Source organism: Malaclemys terrapin, chromosome 2 (genome assembly GCF_027887155.1).
Source record: "Malaclemys terrapin pileata isolate rMalTer1 chromosome 2, rMalTer1.hap1, whole genome shotgun sequence".
In the NCBI taxonomy this organism is placed as follows: domain Eukaryota; kingdom Metazoa; phylum Chordata; order Testudines; family Emydidae; genus Malaclemys; species Malaclemys terrapin.
Window position 1 is genome coordinate 276,015,957 of NC_071506.1, and position 14,173 is coordinate 276,030,129.

General features: G+C 44.1%; 1 protein-coding gene across 5 annotated transcripts in view; it reads right to left on the reverse strand.

Moving 5' to 3' along the window:
* Positions 1–14,173, reverse strand: part of CRHR2 (corticotropin releasing hormone receptor 2) — a 272,679-nt gene that overhangs the window by 99,102 nt on the left and 159,404 nt on the right. For all 5 annotated transcript variants that reach the window (XM_054016597.1, XM_054016598.1, XM_054016600.1 and 2 more), the window contains one exon: positions 514–599. In XM_054016597.1, the coding sequence (XP_053872572.1) occupies positions 514–599 (86 nt within the window). The remainder of the gene's footprint in view (positions 1–513; positions 600–14,173) is intronic.

Sequence of the window (14,173 nt, forward strand, 5' to 3'; positions counted from 1 at the left end):
GACAGGGAGAGTGCTGCTGCCATGGGGAGCTGCTCCTGGGTGTCCCCATTAGAGGGGAAGGGGTGTCACGTGAACCTTTCTTTTGTGGGTGTTTAATGCGCCCCTCCAAAAACATTCAAATTTAAATTCCTGTGCACGGCCCTGGACCCACCCAGGACCCAGGGTATGTACTTGAGCGGCTATTCAGTGCTGCTGTGGCTTCAGTGCTGTTATTTGAGTGAGCATGATCCAAGCTGGCTTGAGGACCTCTACATGTGCTGAAGTCACGTCACTGGTTGCAGTGCAGACATAACCAAAGAATGGGAGTGTTACTATACCCGTCCCGCTTTTTAATTGACACATATAGTAAATGACTTGCCCAAGATCCCACTGGGACCTGTGATAGAGCCAGAAATAGAATCCCAATTTCCTGAGTCCCAGACTAGCACCTTAACCACAAGACCCTCCTTCTTTTCCAGTATACTGAGAAAAATGACAACATTTGGAAAAATGGAGAGAAAGAGAGATACAGACCTTCTCATCCAAAATAGGTTCGCACTGAGAGTAGTTGGCCTTGGAAGCCCATGTCCCGTTTCCCAGGCATTCTCTGTAGGCGTTTCCTAATAGGGACCAAAATAAATAAATAAATCTGCAAGTTAACCAACCTCCCCACCCCCACACAGTGATAGCTTTACAGGTATAGATGTTAAATGAGAGCGTTTTCTCTGGGTAAATAATGAATTCTGCCTCTGTGGGCTTTGCAGAATAGATAACCTGCAACACTCAGTAAGACAGGAAAGGACTTTGAAGGACACAGAAAAAAAAAGCTTAAAAATAAAGTACATTTTCGCATGTGCCCGTATCTGCCCTCTGCAGTCACTCTAGGCTCCTGTAATTGCCAGCAGTTACAAGTTACCACACAGCTCTTCCTAAGCAAGCACATTTATTCTTAAGGTGAAAACATTACAGAGAAAACATTAAAAACAATAAAAGAACCTACATGCACGCTAACTAGCTTCCCAGAAATCACCCACCAACTCCAACAAGGGCTCTGGTAGGAGTCACTCCTTCAAACCCCACCACTGGGTTTATCTGTGGTTACAAGTTCTTAACAGCCTTAGCTCCGAACTATCACCCCCATACATAGTTAGTTTTTCTTTTATACAGTTGGACCTTTGATATTGAGACTCTGGGAACAGATCATCAGCAGACAGTGGTCCCATCCTCAGATCATAGCTTCAAAAGGTTGGTTTTTGCATAGCCAGGAGGTGAGGGATTTGCATTCACCTCTCCCTAGAGACTCCCGAAGCAAACAGCTTGATACTGTTTGTCCCAAGAGTCCATTCACCTCTGGTACTTTGTTCAGTACAGTCCTTTGAAGTTCAGAACACTTCCCAGGATTCACAGCACATCTCCCCTCACAGAGTTTACATACAATCTCACCCATTAGAATACACAAACCGTTCATTCAATACAACGGACCCAGAACACACTTAAAACTTAATTCAATAAGGTTTCCCAAGGATATTGCAGGAAATTGCCATACCTCTCTCAGCCTTATGAAAAGGAGGTTAAATACATTTGTGCAAAAATTTTAGTGGCTGTTTGGGTGCCTAATGCCACAACTTGGAGTGTGTCATGTAGTTTACAAAGTTGTTACTATACACAGAAATCATAGAATATGAGGGTTGGAAGGGACCTCAGGAGGTCATCTAGTCCAATCTCCTGACAGATTTTTACCCCAATTCCCTAAATGGCCACCTCAAGGATTGAACTCACAACCCTAGGTTTAGCAGGCCAATGCTCAAAACACTGAGCTATCCCTCCCCCCTACAGATTAGGGCCTTGTTCCCCTCTCCCTTACACTGATGTAAACTGGGAGTAAGGCCAGGTCTACATTGCAAAGTTTTGATGGCATACCTGTCGGTCAAGAGTGGGAAAAAACCACACCCCCTAGCTGACATAGCTATGAAGTCAAACTCCCAGCATAGACGCAACTACTCTGACAGAAGAGTGCTGCCATCAGCATAGCTAACGTCATTCGGGGAGGTAGTGGTCCTACACTGGCAGGAAATCCTCCTTGTGTTGGCCTATGCCCTGTCTACACTATGGAGCTCTGCTGACATAACTACACCAGCAAAACCTATGGAGTGTAGACAAGGCCTAACTCCCTTGGAGCCACTGACTCTTCATACGTGCCGCCTTCCTATACAGCAGCATATAAAGCAAACGACTCAACGATTCAGGATTTAGATCAAGCTTTCTGGCCTTCCTAACAAACCAGTCAAACTAGTCACGCAGGCTGAATTCAGGCCAGCTGGCTTTCCCATTGGCTGTTAAGATTCTCACAGTCAGCTGCATGAGATGCCACAAGTGGGGACAAAACAACATTTCAGTGAGGCTGGGAAAGCAACACATGAACTTTGTCTGAATTGATTTCAGTTTTAATTGAGCGTTGTTCAGGCCCAGCCACCCGTCCTTTAAAAAACAAACCGCCCACAGAAAGAGTCTGAATGTCCACTGGGGAACACGGGCGCGAAGGAGGAGTAACTGCCGGGCAGTCAGTGGCGTTACGCCAGCGCAAAACTGGCCTGAGCGGGATCAGAATGAAGCCCAAACTGCTTCTGCCTTTTTGCCCAAACATTCTGGATGTCTCAAAGGCCGCCATTTGGTTAATGAGAGTTAACACAATACAGACTCCAGTCACTCTGGTTTTTAATTCCCCCCTCTGATATAATTGCTTTCTTCTCACTGACTTCTCTGAAAGCAGATAATAATATCATCTAGCCCCTGTCAGAGCTCCACCGAATTACTTGCCAATTCGTCCAGCTTCCTTATTTTAAAAGTATTGTGTCACCTACAGGAACTACAGAGCTCCTGCTCCGCACATCAGTGGACCGGAGACCATTCTGTGCTGTGAAAGTTAACGCTCTCTCACACACACCTCCTCCCCACCCCTGAAGGGGTACCAGTAAACCAAACGTTTGAAGTCCTTGCCAAGAAATGAGTTGCTAAATTCATTTTCATGTTCATTTGAAATATAGCCTTAAGGGACCCATGGGCTGTGCAAAACAGCATGCATCTATTCTAGCTGTGGGGAATATGCCAGATAATTCCGTGGCATCTTGAGAGGAAACGACGACTTTGAAGTACAAACTATTTTATTGTATATAAATTCTCTCACCTCCCCACCCCACACAAAAGCTTTGTGTAACTACAACATTTCCCCCTTTGTCTATTGCAGGCGATAGCCTATGAGAGAGTCACTGACAATTAGGTTTCAAAGTAGCAGCCGTGTTAGTCTGTATCCGCAAAAAGAACAGGAGTACTTGTGGCACCTTAGAGACTAACAAATTTATTTCAGCATAAGCTTTCGTGGGCTACAGCTCACTTCTTATAAAATAAAGAATAGACACTTCATTAAAATGCACCCAGGACAAAGCTAACCAACTGCATCCTCATCTCCTCATCTCACCTTCCTCCTCTCTTTACCCCCATCCTTCCTTTTGTCCATTTGTCTTCATCATACGGCGCTGCGTCAGCCCAGCTGTTACATAGCTGTGCAGTATGGATGGTGGGAATAAGGAGCAAACCAAGAGCCCAAATGCCTACATGCTGCTTAAAATGCCTTTTTAAAAAATCACTGAAGCAGTTGCTAGGATAGGGTAGGTTGGGTCTTTTTTAGTATTTTTAAATAATGGAAGTTTATGCCGTGAGTCTCTTTAAATCTACCAGTACCTAAGTTAACAGTAGGATAGTTCACAGAGGGCAATACATGTGGCTTAGAATCCACATGTATTTGTTACAAGACATTTATGATCATTTGAGAGGTGATGCAGGGGTGGGGGGAATCTCAGGGATGGCTACTGACATCTCCTGCTGATACTGATGGCTAGTTAGCATTACTGACAACTTTCAGGGTATTCAACAGAGCTGGAAGGAATGACACCTAGATGCAAAACTGCCACAAATCGGAGTGTGAAGTGACACACAATGGATCACCTCGTTGCTTATGGCATGTGCTACATCTGTAGAAGACCATTCAATTTCACACAGTGTTGCACGCAGCTGAAACTTGGTTACCTACGTGTGCAGATTCACTGCTTTCTCCCATAGCAACAGGGTGGATACAATGGGTATGAAACATTGCCAGTGCATTAAGCCAATGAGGCGGGATGATTTTATAGCTCTGATCTCAGCTCTCAACATAAATGTTCATGTTATTCTCCATTCCAGCACGCATATATTGTATGAAGTGGCCTTACTATAAAAGTCAATGGAAGTTAATTTTATCCTTCTGTTAGCTGCATCTGATACCAGCTGGGAACACCTGAGGGAATGAGCCATCACTACAGTAGGCACTGGTTGAGAAGATACTTAACAGTATTCCATTACCCTCTGTTTTCACACACATAAGTACTGAAAACATTCACTTTTGGGGTTGTAAAAAGCGACAAAGAGTCCTGTGGCACCTTATAGACTAACAGACGTATTGGAGCATAAGCTTTTTGGGGGATGAAATTTTCCATGCTTATTTTCGGACCAATGGAATTTGGGGTGTATTGAAAATTGTGTTAAAAATTACAAGCTATCACTTTAAGTGAAGGGGTTTCCAGGTCCTGCTTGCACTGTAGGGAAGCATGGGATCTGGGGCTCCAGTCAGTCAGTCTTCAAAGAGCTAGCCTAAAGCAAGGTGGGTCCCTCTGTCTTAGGGAGCAGCCTGTTTTGTTTGATTTTGGTTTCTTGTGTGTTATTTCTAAGAAATAAAGTAGTGTTACATTCCAACATCCAGAAAGAGTATTTTATGTTTTTTTATTTACATTTGTGTGTATGCTGTAATCATAAAGGGGTTTAGGGTTTATTTGTTATATTTTCTGAAAGTTTGGACAAAAACTTTGGCAATTTTTGAGTTATAGGACAGTAAAAATATGTTCATTTTCCTTTGTAAATAATTCTAACCACACCTCTTGAGTAGTGCTACAATAAAAGACTACTGGAGCTTGGCATCTGAAACTTGGCATCTGAAACTTGGCATGACTATATCCTCACTGAGGACTTCTATTTTGCACACTGTGAAAAAAAAATGGCTTTGGATTTAATAATTATGTGATGCTTGGACAATTGTGTCCTGAACATATTGCAGCAGACAATATTCTTTAAGGAACCACTTAAATGGCTTGAATTTCCATTCCCGGGCTCTGCTTGTGAATACACAAAATTGCACACGTACTTTGTAGGTGCAAGCCCTTAATGGTTCTCATACCTGTGCATATAGGACAGATGTTTCAGCTGCAAAACCCACTTCACCCAAGGGCTTGATGAGTGCAAATTCTCACACTTGCTCATGTTCAGATGCTGGAATATTTAAAATGCAGATGGCAGATACCCATATCTGCAGAGATCAGGTGCATGCACATTCTGGGCATGAACAATAAGTCCAGGCAGCAGCTCAGTTGAAAGTCTGGCCTCAAGTGCCATGTCCATCTTGCACTGCTAGGGGGAGACAGTCAGAGAGAAGCATTTGCCCCCAGGGACAGTGAACTCCCAGGCAAGGCAGCTTTAAGTTTTCCATGGGGTCTGTAAGAATTCTGCCAGCAGAGGCTGCACCAGGGATGTGCGGAGTAACGGAATCTCCCAGCTGCCATAGTCTTGCCCCTCCCCTAGCCAGCCCCACTCACTTTTTGGTTGCCTATGTTAAAATTGACTCCAGGAGCAGTGTTAACTCAGCTGCATGGCATAGCTGTACCATTAAACATACAGCTGAAGATGTTCGTTTGTATCTTATAGGATCGGCAGTGCCGCAGAGTGCGCTTTCCTTATGGAAGCTGTACTTCCCACCCATCAGCCCACATAGATGGAGCCTGAAGTCTCCAGCAGGGCTCGCTGCCACAGCTGCAGTGACCCTATAACCCCCCTGCTGTACTGTGCTGCTGGGAAACCCTTCAGTATTGCACATGCCTGCCACTGGCTTCAAGGGTTGCCAGGCACATGCACCCAGGGGGCAAAATGTTAGAGTTATAGCAGATTATCTCGGCGTTCCCTTAAGAAGAGAGAGGCAAAGAGAAAGTCACCCCTGAGATGTCACCCCTTCATCCTTCTATTTATTGCCCCATTACCACAGTATCTCCACAGTAGCCAATATGGCTATTGGGGAAAAAGCAATAATTTGTAGAAATACAGAGACACCAGGGGTGAAATCCCAGCCCCATTCATATCGGTGGGAGTTTTGCCGGTGATTTCAATGGAACTGGGATTTTATCCTAGAACTTTATTAATGGTTGGAAACTAATATCAGCATGTAGGATCCACTTTAACCCTTAAGAGGATAGATAGCCTGGTGGCTAGGGTGCTAGCCTAGGATGTGAAGAAACCCCACTTCAATTCCCCGATCTATGAGAATGACCTTGGGCAAGTCACTTAGCTTTTCTGTGCCTCAGTTCCCCACCTGTAAATATGGGGATAATAGCATTGCCCTGCCTCACAGGGGTGTGTGAGGATGAATGCATTAAAAATTGCAAAGAGCAGTAGGGGCCATATAAGTACCCAAAAAGTGCACTTGACTGGTGTAGGAGTTACATACTCATTCAAAGGCCTGACTGAAGGGTCACTAATCATGAATCCTCTCTGTCACATACAAACTTCCAGCTAATGAGCACAAAAATACTTCAGATATTTGACCCTCGGTTTGAATGCACTTGTCTTAATCGGCCACAAAACCATTTCACAGGGTTTCTTGCCTTTTGGAGGATGGCTCAAGAGGACACTGGCATGGGGGAAAAGTATTTTTCACAGATTCAAACCTATGCCTAGGAGATATTATTTCATTTGTCACATGTGGCTCTCAGAGAGAGAGAAATTTATTTGGTTAATGTCAGTGGGTTAAATTTCAGCTAACAAAGCTGAAAATCAACCTTAGCTGAGCAAGTAATGCCCCTTATAAACAAGGCCCTTAATGAGGGAAATGATCCTTGAAGAAACGTGATTTTTTTTCAAATCTTCCCCGAGACGTTCCTGTGATGAGCATAAAGAAAACTCTTCTTGGCACCAGAAGTGATCCCATTTGAAAGTGGGTATGAAGTAGTAAGTGAAGGCACTCTAAAAACCATAGTAATGAAACAGAGGCTTAGTTGTACAGCACTTTCCATTTTGAAGGACCTCAAACTACAGCTGGTCAGAACATTTTTACTGAACTGTTTCAGGGAGACATAATGGTTTCCAGATGTGGGGTGACAGTTTGTGGCAGGGTTAGGCACCTGCAATCCATGCAATCAATGGGGGTCCCCAAGGAACCAAGGGGAGTCCCCTGAAAGCCAGATTCAGTCCATGAAGACCTTCTGTTTTACCTGCCAGGCATTAGCTGCTCCATCCTGGTTCCCACTGAGGGCTCCACTGTAGCGATGGCCCTGATACCTGGCTCCAAGCGACTGTGGTTCCCTGCCCAGCCCTGGCTGTAGCATTTCCATGATGACCTGCCTGAGTGCCCCCCAGTCCTGCCAGCTCCAATGATGCTCTGCAGCCAGGAGGGATAGGGCCGGAACTACCAGGAGCCCGAGGCCAACCGGAGCCAGCTCGGGGGGCTGCCTTTACAGCAGAACCCCTAGTGGGGACCAGGAAGGAACAGTGGACACCTGTCAGGCCAAAGGGAAGGCCCGCGCCTGCGTTCCCATGCCAGGCGTCCTCTTTCACTCCTCTGTGGATGCTGGGCCAGGAGTGGGGGTGCTCAGACACAGGTCAGCACAGGGACACTGCAAGCCAGGAGAAGGCCAGAGAGTGTAAGGACAGAGTGTAAGGAAAGCCCAGGGTGGATCCAGAGCTGAGTAGCAGGGCCACCCAGACATCAGAGCCCCACGTGGGGGCAGGAGCAACAACAGTTTGGGCCCCACAATTGAGCTCTTCGGGCCCCCCCCTCCCCAAGGGCAACACTGCCACTGGTGACAGTAATTCTATAAGTTAATGATTAGGGCAGTGGGCTGGAATGTGGGTGTTTTGGGTTCAACTCCCTGCACTCTCTTGATTTAGAGCAAAGCGTTTCATCCCAGATCACTCCAAATCAGGCAGAACAGGGACTTGAACCTGGGGCTCCCAGGTCCTAGGCCAGTGCTCGAGCCACTAGGTGGCTCTCTCTCTCGCTCTCTCTCTCTGCCACAAAATGGGATTGTCATTTCCTGGTCAACTCTGTTCAAAACACTTCACAAGGCTGTGACCCAAATTCTCCTGTCTGCCTGAGGTGGGCTAAATTGGAGGGGGAGACAGAGGGCTTCTGATTTTAGGTTTTAACTGATCAACACCCCTGATTTAAAAAAGAAAAGGGGGTGGGGGGAGTTATCCAACAAACAGCAGGCATGGTTACTCAATTCATGCTGATTTCCCTCCTTTCCCATTGCAGTGTGTATATACAGGATGTCCCTGTCTTGCAATAAGGACTTGTCTATACGGAGCAATAATGCAGGCAACAGAGATGTGATTTCTAAAGCGCACTAACATGTTGTGCATTAATTGGTCTGTGTAGACAAGTCCTTAATGTGAGACAGGAACATCCTCTCTATATACACTGCAATGTTAATCTGCCTTAGGGAATAAAATGCCCTAAACCAGGGATTCAGTAACAAGAATACAAAGTTTAAACTAACTGCCCTATGCCTCTATTCCATGTGGAACATAAGGCCTTCACCACTATACTCCATCTTTGATGGTTTCTTGCTGCAGTCTTCGCTTCTTCCCAGGTCATTTTGATAGCTTTCAATTCTCCTTCTTGTTTGCGTGTAATAAACCAGCCACTAGGGGAGAGGGGACAGATAGTTAAATCAGGAGACATATGGCTATCTAGTTTTAGGTGTGTTTGTTGTTAGCAATGGCGGGAAGTGCGGTGCCTGTGTAACGCCAACAAACCCCAGTCGGCGGCAGGCGGGATTGAACCTGGGACCTCTGGAGCTTAGTGCATGAGCCTCTACGGCATGAGCTAAAAGCCAACTGGCAGTTCGCCAAGGCTGTAGCAGACTCATTTATCTCTCTCTCTAAGTGGTCTCGGTGCCACTAGATGGGACAGAACACCACACCCAGGCGGTGTGTGGGTTACACTTGCAGACCCACTGCAGACGTGTTTGTTTCTGGCCTGAGTGAAGACTCTTAATACCTAACGAGGCTGACGGGTGATGGTTTTACAATACAACATATGGCGATGAGACAAAGCTGAATTTTTTTTTTTTTCTCCATTCTTGTAAAAAGACAGATTTGGGAAGTCATCTGTAAGGAAGGCCTACAAACATAAGGGAAATGACTGCAGCCTCTGGGACTATTTCACCATGATTTAATCCACCACACCAAACTTGGGAAGAATACCGTGAAAGAGCTTTTGTTTTCCCAATGATGGGAATGATGATATTTCAGATGATGCTAAAAAGTAAACTATCACAGTCAACAGTGTAGGGGTCAAGACTTACAGGTTAATGAGAAACCTGTTAATCCCTGAAGAGCCTGTAGACAAAAACTTGATGAGCTAGGAAATCTGTTAAAAAATGTTTCAACCCAACACCTAGTGTAACAGTAGAACGATTGAAGTTTAACTCTTGGTCAAGGGCAGCAGGAAGACAGTAACGGAATTTGGGGCAGAACCGAGAAAGCTTTCTCAAGATTGTAGTTATGGTGTGTCCCTGACACAAGTGCTAAGAGACCGATTAGTTTGTGGCATTAATGAGGACAAAAAGGCAAAGGCAATTACTGTCTGGACAACAGTTAACATTCGAAACAGCTCTGAAATTGGCACAGCCTATGGAATCAACAAATACAATTTTACAGGATTTACAAAACACAAAACACAGGGCAGATGGAAACAGCACACAAGAAATAGAAGGTAGGTGGGAAAAAAAATATGCAAGGCAACCTGGGAAACAGATCCAATCAGCTAGCAGAGAGTGTTATAGTCATGGAGGCAAACACAACCCAATGGACCGTGGGTTGAAAAAAAAATGAGAAACGTCACATCTGCAGGTTGACAGGGCACATCTGAAGTGTGTCAAAACAATACCAGGAAAGCAGAGACACAAAACCAGGATAAAAAGCAGCCTCATAGCCTTGGTACTTTTAATGTACTTCAGGTGAAAAGTAGTGAAAAGGAAGATGAAATAGCAGCTTATACTCTCTATAGTATAACAAACAAGTATTCCTGAAATAGGTCCCATTCATATTGGGCTGTCTGTAAAGAGAAACAAAACATATGATTTGAGCTGTACATGGGAGATAATGTAACTATTATAAGCCAAGAAGCATATGGGACCTTGTGGAAAGATGGTGAGCCACCTCCACTGCAGAAATGTAGGACAAAATTACCACCACGCTGGAGAAGGGATAAAGACACTGCAAGCCATCAATGTGAATGTTTGGTACCAGAGACAAGTAAGGCATCTACCATTTTTAGGAGTCACAGGCACTGGCCTGACTGGCTCAGAAGAGGGTGACTGGCTGTCCTTTCACTGGATTCACTGATTTCACTTGAAATCAGAACATGATCTAGTTCTGGAAACTTTGAAATACACCTACAGAAGTATTTAAAGATGAACTGGATACTATAAAAAGGCACTACTGCTAAAGTCTATGTAAACCCAAATGACACGCCTTGCTATTTCAAACCCAGATCTGTACCCTGTATCATGAAACATAACATTGAAATTAAGTTAAAAAGACTACAGGCAACTGGCATTATTGAACCTGTAAAGTTTTCTAGATAGGCTGCCCCAAGAGTCCCAGTGAAGAAGCCGGATGGCTCCATATGCCTGTCAATACGGTCTCAATTAAAACAGTGCCCAATTCCAAAACTGAACTGCTCTTTGCAGTTTTAGCAGGAGGGCAATTGTTCATAAAGTTACATTTGAGCCATGACTACTAACAGATCATCCTGGAAGAAGCCTGCAAGCAGTAGGTCATTGTAAAATCTCAAAGACTGTTTGAATATGATCAGTTACTGTTTGGTATGTCCTCAGACCCTGCTATTTTCCAAAGAACCGTGGTGGGATTGATTCAGGGAATTCCACGTGGTGGCAGTATATCTGGATGATATATTAATCACAGGTCCCACAGAAACAGAACATTTACAAAATTTAGCAGAAGAGCAAAACAGGCTAAAGGAAGCAGGTCTGCACCAAAAACGGAATAAGTGTTCCTTCTTGGCATACAAAGTGATATCCTTGGGCTGTAAAGTGGATGCCCAGGGACTCCAGCAAGTGAGAGATAAAGTCAAAGCAATTAGAGATGCTCTGGCACCTAAGAATATTTCGGAGCTGACAGTTTACTGAGGCTTGCAGAATTTCCCTAGTAAGTTTTTGCCAAACTTAATACTTCTCATGCCTCTGTATAGGCTACTTGAAAAGGGGGTTAAACAGTATTGGAAATCAGTTCACGAACCAGTGCTTCAGGAGTCTAAACTATTGCTGCAGTCCCCATAAGTCCTGGACCATTATGAGGCTGACAAACAACTGATATTGATTTGTGATGCATCTTCAGAATTGGAGCCGTTTTAGCTCACCGGATGGAGAATGGATAAGAAAAGCTAACTGCATTTGCATCCCAGACGGTCTTCTGCTGGTCATAATTATTAATAGCTAGATTGAGAGGGATTACCTGTTCTCTTTGGGGTGCAGAAGATATTTCTATTATATATAGGCACCGATTTATAATTTGCACCGATGAAACCCCTACTCACATTGTTTAATGAGATGAAAATTATGCCACAGATGGCATCACTCAGGATCCAGAGATGGCCAGTGACATTAAGAGAGTATGAATATACCATTGTATACAAAACTGGTCAGAAGTTGGGAAATACAGGTGCTTTAAGCCAGTTGCTTTTACTAGAGACACGAAAAAGATAAAAAAAAAAAAAAAAAAGGGAAGAGAGTGTTACTAATGGACTGTCTTCATACACCTCCAATGACACCATTACAGGTAAAAGTACTGGATCTGTACCAGGCCATGATTCACAAAAGTTTGAGAATTTGTGCTAAGGTGATGGCCCCAGACCAAAGCTGATTAGAAGCTCACACCTTATTAAAAGCGACACCGTGAACTCAGTATGCAAGATGGGTGTGTATTATGGGGAGCACGGTCCTCATTCCAAAGCAAGGATGTGAAGTAATAATGGATGAACTCCATCCACACACCCCATGCATGCACCCATGACCCCAAGAGCTATGCTGGCAGAAGTATAATTCCCAATTGGTCACCCATGACAGACAGACCAAACACAGCCCGCCAGCCCTCCTGGTAAGGGGTTGGGATTGGGCTAACAACCTGTTCCCGTTAAAAAAAGTAATTACAGAAACCTATACTTCTGCTCAGCTCACCCAACCAAGTCATTGTTAGACATATAATACAAGTAGATCTCATTTAGATGAAAACTTTGGGAAGTACCTGAAAAAGATATCCTCTCGTTAATGGTGTGAAGAAGAAAGCCCCGAAAAAAAAATTTTTTTTGGACATTACATAGAACTAAAAAATTGCCAAAATTAAACCCTGAAAAACAGCAGCCCTGAACTCAGTTCCTTAATCCTGGGGCGACATACAACAGCCTCAGGGGTGCCCTAAATTTCATCCAGCTGCCTATGGCCAAAATACCCTGGGGATTGCTGCTCAAGAAGTGAGAGCAGTTAGTGATAACAGGCAAGGGATGTGAGAAAAAGCAAGGGAGAGCAGGAGGTGGGAAGGGAGGCAGAGGGATTCAGGATGAAGGGATTTAAGCAGGACTGAGAGCCAGGGAAGGCCAACAGTAGGAAGAAGAAGGAGAGAAAAGTAATTAGTCACCAAAGCTCACTCAAAAAAATTATTTGATTTGAACTAGAATGTATGGATTGTCAGAGGTCAACCCAGTTAACTGGCTAATCCATGTGCAATATCACCTTCACTGCTTTCATACTCAACTCCCTTTGGGGATGCTCCTTTTTATAGCAGCAGATTCCCTTTCCTTTCAAAATACTACAGCACTGTAAGTGTGGCTTGAAAATCCCACTAGCCTTCAAATGGACTCAGCTTGCACAAGAGAGGCCTACTTTTAATTAGCATCAAAATTAGCAAAACACTGAATTTACATAATTTGCAGTAAGTCATTAAATTTCTAAAAGCTTCCCTTCCAACGTGAGGTCCACAGTCGTCTCACCGTCCTCTGTTATCTCCTGACTTACAGTTACATTGAAAGTTCTTTTGGGCATTTGTTATGTTTTTACAGTGCCCAGCACAACAGAGCCGTGGCCGCTAGGTCCTACCTTAATACAAATACATTGTATAAACAACAAAGTCCCATTAAAGGTCATGTAATTTTACACCCATCTTACTGTCATGATTATTTGCCGGCTTGTAGGGGCAATTTGTGATCTCTTGATGAGTAGTTCCAGGGAAAATGGAGGAACTGCTCACCAATGGGAGTCAGGGATTCACAGTCTGTACCATTGAGCGCTTTGATTCCCCATGTACTTTATCATGCTGTCTCATCAGGCAGAATAAGAGAAAAAGAAAAGGATCAATATAAAAGGGCAACCTAACATTCAAATAAATGAATCTTCCACTTAAGGTTAGAAACAATAAAACAGGCCTTTTGCTATATATTCAGAGAAAGAAAATGCATGAGCAGGAGCACCTAAAATCTATACAGTTCTTCTTTGGGTACTGAGGGCTGCCTTTGAGATCCCCAGCGCTCGTGAGCTCTTCAATGATGAATAAACTGAAGGATAAGAACATTGGCTTTGCCAGACTAGATCAGACCCATGGTCCATTGGGTTCAATATCCTGTCTCCGTCAGTGCAAGAAAACCTGCAACAGGCAGATGTGGGATAATCTGCCCTCCCTGATGGTCTCATTCCAATCCTTAATAGCTAGGGGTTAGTTCACACCCATTTTACACCATCCACAATGCCTTTTGTTACCCACTTCATCACCGTCTATTGCTAATGCAAAGAGTGTCGGTGACACCGTGCATCCTTATCCAACTCCAGTCACAGTATCAAACCACTCACCCAGGCTTGTTTCCAATCTTACTATGCATCTAACTTCCATCATATAAACTCCTTATTATGTTGATCAGTTTGTCTTGCATCTCTTAGCTGCTAGCAATATCCACAGGGTCTCTCTGGGGACACTATTGAATACCTTCTTTAAGTCAATAAAGTCGATTAAGATGGATTTTTGCAGGCAGTGGCTTTTTTGAGGATCT